This window comes from Papaver somniferum, unplaced genomic scaffold (assembly GCF_003573695.1).
Source record: "Papaver somniferum cultivar HN1 unplaced genomic scaffold, ASM357369v1 unplaced-scaffold_21, whole genome shotgun sequence".
In the NCBI taxonomy this organism is placed as follows: domain Eukaryota; kingdom Viridiplantae; phylum Streptophyta; class Magnoliopsida; order Ranunculales; family Papaveraceae; genus Papaver; species Papaver somniferum.
The window spans coordinates 223,135-230,233 of record NW_020631041.1 but is presented as its reverse complement, the minus strand read 5'-3'; the positions used below and the strand labels follow the sequence as shown (position 1 = coordinate 230,233).

General features: G+C 36.1%; 1 protein-coding gene across 1 annotated transcript; it reads right to left on the bottom strand.

Moving 5' to 3' along the window:
* Positions 1-3,821: 3,821 nt before the first annotated feature.
* On the bottom strand, positions 3,822-6,648 carry LOC113340237. The gene is made up of 3 exons (XM_026585447.1): positions 6,455-6,648; positions 5,890-5,977; positions 3,822-5,739 (listed from the first exon to the last, which is right to left on the bottom strand). The coding sequence occupies exon 3, from the start codon at positions 5,733-5,735 to the stop codon at positions 4,110-4,112; it is 1,626 nt and encodes a 541-aa protein (XP_026441232.1). The 5' UTR covers positions 5,736-5,739; positions 5,890-5,977; positions 6,455-6,648; the 3' UTR covers positions 3,822-4,109.
* Between the last annotated feature and the right edge of the window lie 451 nt (positions 6,649-7,099).

Sequence of the window (7,099 nt, the reverse complement as noted above, 5' to 3'; positions counted from 1 at the left end):
TTTTGATTTTTTTTGTCCCGTTAGATAGGAAGATTCCTATTTCCAAAATGAATATTTACACACATTAATGCCACATTAATATATGTGGTACGGAGGAAGTAAATAGTTTGGAACAAGGCTTCAATAGCTAATCAAAGTCAAAGGAAGTGTCACTCTGAAAGCTGCTGCTTTGTTGCGATCGACTGTTTTCCTTCACTGAAAGATTCAACCTTCCTCTTTTATGTGCAAGCCCATATGAGTTAAATGTTGAACGGTTTTTTAGGGCCATGGTTTTTTTGGGGACCATGGTCTTATTAGTCCAACCTCCATATACTTATAAGAGGTGTCATAAAGTTAGGTAAATACACATTTACCCTTTATTTTAATTTAAATTAAAACTAACCTAATAACAAATCTAATCATATACATCTAATATAAATAAATCTATTAATCAAAATCAAAATCAAAATCAAAAATCGTAGGGGAATCGAAAAATTTTAGTTTTGAAAAAAAAAAACATTATCTTCTTCTTCTCTCTTTCCTTGACGTTCCTCGTTCGATTGAAAAACCCATCAATCGTTTTTAATTCGTTTTTTGATAGGGTAAATTGAGTAGAAATCATCAAATGATTGGCTAAATTGAGTAGAAATCATCAAAATATGGTTTAAATGGAAGTTAAAGTGGCATGTTCGGTTAGGAATGGTTTAGAAAAAAAACTAGTTTTGTAACCGAACATTCTGAAACTAAGAACACGAAGAACACTTCGGTTATCACGAATTTATTTTTTCGTAACCGAACTCCGAGTTTGGTTGGTTCACAAAAAATAGTTTTAACCGAACTCCTCATTGAAAACCAATATATTGTGTTCGGTTGGTTCGCAAAAAATAGTTTTAACCGAACTCCTCATTTAAAACCAATATATTGTGTTCGGTTGGTTCGCAAAAAATTCTAAAACTAGTTAGTAACCGAACTCTACCCATAATACAAAAAAAAAACACGATGTAACCGAACTGTGTTATTTTTCCCAGTATGTTGAGTTATGATTTAACCGAACTTTGCCTACTTTGTTCGTTTGTTCGCAAAAAATCTTGACAAGCTGAACTCTTCACTAATTGCATACATGTGGAGTTCGATTAAATATGTTGTTGGGTTAAAATTTGCGAACCAACTGAACATTACTCTGTAAATCCTATAAACAAAGTTCGATAACATGTTTGTTTACCGAACGACTAAAACCTCCATTAAAGAGCGAGTTCGGTAACCCGCGTGTTTGGAAGAAGTAACCGAACTACACTTTCAGATGAGTTCGGTAACCTGTTCTTCACATAAGGTAACCGAACAAGCCCAAATCTACTCTAAAAATTTACAGTTTTTTGAAAATTTGGAGCAATTCAACCAACATTATCTAAGTTTGAAGCATACCTGGGTACTCAAATACCCTTCCTCCGGTTATGTTTAGTAAAATCCATCGTTTTTCATGTTTTCCTTCTTCATCTTCTTTAACTTTACTCTCTCAATAATTCTACTTCTTTTAAAAAAAGGGAGAATTTATAAAGTACCCCCGTTTTATTGACCTCGTTTTTTTGTTACCCCCTTTTTTTAGAAATTTTCTAAAGTGCCCCAACTGTTTAGTTTTCCATCCTAGTTAGTCAACACTTGTTTACTTTCTTTAAAGTTTACTTCTTTACCCTTTACTTGTTAGTACGTTTACCTTCTACGTCATTTTTTCAATTTTTCGAGCTCGGTTCAGGATCGTGTCATCATTTTCAGGTTCGTTTCATCATTCCCTGAAAGGGTTCATCATTCCCAAGTGTCTTGGGGTTTTTGGTTGGTGGAGAATCAATCTTCTAAAATATTTTTCCGGTTAGTCGAGCTCGGTTCAGGATCGTTACACCACTTTCAGGTTCGTCGAGCCTAGTTCAGGATCGTTACACCCTCTTTCAGGATCATCGAATCATTATCCTCTCTACCAAAGAGATGTAGTTAGGTGTAAATTAGGACTTTTAATAGAAAAGATAACTGCCACCTAGCACTTAACTGGATGGAATTTGCCTTTTGAATAAAACGGGGTACTTTAGAAAATTTGTAAAAAACGGGGGTACTTTTGAAGTGTACATTTCAAAACAGGGGTACTTTATAAAATATCCCTTAAAAAAACCATTTGACTTTTTAATCTCACTAATTATCTTTAACTTAATCATCTCACTAATCATTATACTAACTATTATTAACACTAACTAATCATTACCCAAAATTAATCAGGAGGATAATTTAGGTATTAATATAAATATCTAGATAAGGGGTGACTTAGATTTACTTCTAATGTCTTTACCCAAAATAAAACCATGGTCCCCAAAAAAAAATGGTTCTAAATGTTTTGCGTCATAATTTGTTAGAAAAGATAGTGGACTTCAATTAAAAACTAATCATAAAAACCCAAGATGACCAAACTTGTGGTATAAAAACCTCACTCAAATGTTGGGATCCATTAAAACTCTATCGTAAACAAAATTGATACAAAAACCCTCAAATTTTTAAATATTGATACAAAAACCCCAAATTTCAATATTGGTTTCATCATAAAATTTGATAAAACCAATATTAAAATTTGGAATTTTTGTGTTGCTTTTGTTTTTTTAGGATTTTTTATTACTTTTGTTTTTATGGGTTTTTTGTGGATGGATAGAGACATTTTTGGGGTTATAACTCGCGGACCGCTTCAATTATATACGAGGAGAGATTATAGCACAGATTAAAGCATTATGAGTCAGTGTAATTGAAGTCCAACGGTTAGGATATAATTTCCTTCCAAGCAATAGACCCGGGTTCGACTCCCGGCACACGCACTGTTTTTCTTCCTAATTTTCCTCAAAACATATATGTAATGTACCTGTTAGTTAGTTTTACAACTAAAGCAGATGATGACATACGCTAGTTTTCTTGATGTCTTCAGCGAAAAACTGCAACTAAAATTAGCTGAACCTGTGTTTTAGCAGGATATTATACTGCAATGGCTTACTGAATCTAAGTTTCATGGATGAAGCATGTACGACCTTCCAGGCTCCAGGCTGAACTGCTTCATTTAGGGTACTGTACATCATGTTTAAGCACATTGCATTTCGCCATAGAGACAAGTTCTAAACATGACATTCTGCTGGTAACCATTAGGTAATACCTGATGAAATGATGCAAGAAAGATATTCCACTGGCAGCAGCACAAAAAAACTCATACTCTTGGTTTTGCTTAACCGCATTAAACATGACTTACCAACTTTCTCCGGGCCCAGCAATAGCAAACTTTCTTCTGTACAGAATCAGCTTCCAGGGGTACCAATTGGCCTTGATTCATAAGTAAGTCAGTTTTTTCTCATTTACCGGAATGCTAATGTAGCCCTAAATAAAAGATTGTCAATGTTCTTCTAAAATTGTGATTTTAGTTCCACGAAGTTGGCGTTCTGTGAGTTTATAGATAATGCTTTTTCCCTGGAAATTTTTAAGAACACACATTCCTATTCTAGACCAGGCTCAGGGGATCTGATCCTAACGGTTATCCGCACTAAAGACCTATCAGGCTCAAAGAAAACTACCATTCCAGTCTACTACATAAATTACCAAAAGAAGAAATTGAAAAGTTGCATCAACCACAAATACTAGACTTCACACAAGAGCAAGATTGTACCTTCATAATGTACATCCAGACATTAAATGAAAATCTGAGGACTAACAGGTATTGCAAGCATAAAGAATTCATCACATCCTTATGAATCCTGCAGTATTAAGATAATCAGGTAGCAGAAACTTTAACGTACGTTATCTGAAAATTATGTATCCTGAAATAAAGCTGCATAAACGTATTAGCTTAGCTAACAGAATCACTTTTATTACATAAAAAACATCTTTCTTTTTTAGAAACATATGTCATGAATACAGAACATGTTAATAGTAAGACCTTTTTTCTGGAGAGAAAGTTGACGACCTAATTTTCTACTTGTCAGCACCTGATCATTATTTTCGAACTTAGTAGTTATTATACCATTGAGAATGCTGTTAAACACCGCTCTACTTTGATTGCTGAAAAGTTGGCGGGGTTAATGACAAAACAGCTCAGCTCCCAAACCTGGCACGTATCTTCAGTGGATTAGTATATACTCTGCTCCAGGAATCATATCCGACGCAGTTGGAGGTAAGTTATTTCTGGTAAACTCCTGCCTAACTTGTGCATGAGTTTCAGCTTCATGTTGGAATGATTTAACAAGTCGTTGAAGCTCCAACTTCCTTATTTGGACCTGTCCTTCAGTGATGGGTCTTTTCAACCCAAGGTACAATATTCCAATTACAATCAATATGATACCCAACAGGACGAGGAGACCAGAAAAAAGAGCAAATGCATATGGAGTGTTTTGAGCCCCGGGCATTCCATCTACATTGATCCCAAATAATCCCGTGATTATCGAAAGAACAAGACCACAACCTCCAAATACGGTCAAATTGTGGGTAACACGAAGGCTCTTATCCTGCAACCATGAACGGACAGTACTTTGCATAACATCTTGAATGGTAAAGAGCCGACCACGAACTGCTTCTTGCTCCTCAATCATTTCCCTTGTATTCTTTCGAATTCCTTCCAACAATTTTTTTGCTGCATTGCCCTTCAAGTGTTGGAGAAGCTCAAATATGATTTCTTCTCTAGCATGCAGTGACCATTTAACCCTGATCACCTGTCTTGATAGCTTCCTGATTTCTTGATTGAGAATAACACTGAATAGATTCATATCCTCATGGTTTCTCCTGTCCATAAATTTCAATTCAATTTCATCTGCTGCACCAAATATGGATTTGCGAAACAGCCTATCATCCCAACGAGAAAGGCGGCAAGCTAGCTGCGCTATTACTTCATGAATTGTTCTTGGTAAACTGCTACCACCAGTGGCTAGAAGCTCCTGCACTTCGGTTATACCCAACACATTAATGTGTGATGCAGTTCCTTTAACATGCAATACAGATATTAAAAAGTTCTGTGCTTTAAAGGATCGAAGTACAATAGGTAGGTCATCTTCGTCAACAAAAGGATCACCAGCTGATTGCCCTAACAACTCGAACAATACACCGCCTGCAACCCTAACTGGAACCTCGTACAAGAGGTGTTTCATGCGATCGCTGATCAACCGACTTTCATCTCTCAAGGCAAGACTAATGGCTGGATGTAACCACTGAGCATTGGTTAGCCATGAATCAATGAATTTATGACCAGCAACCACATGACACCACCATGTAGGCCCTGCTGCCCGTTCCCAGTAAGGAGCTGCAACATCCGCAACCGTTAAATCATCCTCATCATCCATGAACTCAATAGATTGTGAGGTCCATCCACCATCAACTTGAACTGTTTGGGCAAGTTCAGCGATTCGATCCCAACCAATTGGTACCCAATGACTTCCTATAGGTTTATCCATTTTTTGGTTATCTGAAGAAGAAATTCCATCTGACCCAACCTTTATGAGTGATTCAAAGTCTAGAAGATCGATATTTTGGACACCATGAGCTGAAGAATTAGTTGTACCGTTAGGCACTTGCTTGGGGTCTTCGCCATTGATATTTCGATCAAGATTTGTCCTGGAACCAGGTTTTGAGATAGTTGTCTGCTTCCTGGCCCCTCGAATAAACTCAAAAGCACAAATAAGCCCATCTGTCCAAAGTTCACTCCCTGGAAGGTTCTCTTTAGTGACACCTTTTGTACTGTTCTCTTGTTGCTTCATTTTACTGCTCACAGAAGCAATATTTGATTAATTTCCAACAGCGGACTCCATCGACTAGTGAAAGCTTTCAGTTTCAGCAAAGTATCTACTCATACATATAAAACATGACGCAACTCGGTTTCTAACCAAATAAAGATTAAGATTATAATCATACCTTTCTTAGTTTGACACACTGGATGTCTTGCAAAATGAATAATAGCAGCCAAACTTATAAACTCCGAAAAGTGTACAGTAGCCAAAACCTGCAACATTCAAATCAATCTTATGAATCACCTTCAAAAACAGTAAATCAATCCTATCCAAGGCCTGCGATATCAATTTGAACTATATGTGTACAGATTCAGTTTAAATGTCTGTGAACATACAACAGTTTTAGCAACACAGAATCATGTGACCACTCTTGTACACATGAACAGCACTGGGAGAGGAAATTTTAATGAGAACACAGAAAAAGCTAGTGCAAATAATGAAACCTGGTTTTTCAATTTCATCCAATTTCTCCAAAATTCATCAAATTTCTGTCAAATTTCCTCAAATTTCTTTCAATTTACCACAATTGATAAAACTAAATGTTAAAAATCATTCAAAATAATCTTTGATACATACAAAATAAATCCCATCCAAGAATTAAATAAAAAAAAAAATTAAAAAAAAAATTAAAAAAAAAATTAGAAAAAAAAAAGGAAAGGAACAAAATATTGTATCTAATAATAACTTACTGGATAAAGACTTGGATGTAACTGAAGGAGTAATCCAGGAATCAATTCGAAGGAATGTTACAGAGAATCTACAAATTTTGGGGAAAATAAGAACTGGGAGTTTAGGGCAAGAAGAAGGAACTGGAAAAGATTGTAAAAGAGGAAATAATGTTTATTTTTGATTTTGCTTTTCGAGGAGCTCAGAGTAGACCTGTCTTGACTCTAATATCTATGGTGCTACATCTTTGTGAGTTAGTCGGTGAATGGATCACGAGTTGACGAGTTGTTGGCTTGGTGCCAACTTGCCTGAAATTTGTACCGTTGATCGGAAAATTCACAGCTTCGCCGTGGACTGGCCCTGCCGGTCGGCTGGCTCTCGCTCCACGGGATCAAATATACGTTGGGATAACTAGTTGATGAGCTCAAATTTCATAATGAAATCTTAGATGGGGAAATTAGGCGCAGGCCCAAAAAAAATAAGGGAAAATCAGGTATAGGTCTTGAATTTTTTTTTTCTTATCGAGGTCAATAATTATTTTTCTCTACAGTCGCACCCAACATTATTTAAAATTCTTAAGAACGTGCAGAGTTCCTCAATTATCCTTTAGCGGTTCTGGGCAGTTCTATTAACTCCTGAAAACGGTCAGAACATTTATTCCTCTCATC

Coding starts and splice junctions, on each gene's coding strand:
- LOC113340237 (XM_026585447.1), bottom strand. CDS start 5,735: ATGAAGCAACAAGAGAACAGTACAAAAGGTGTCACTAAAGAGAACCTT.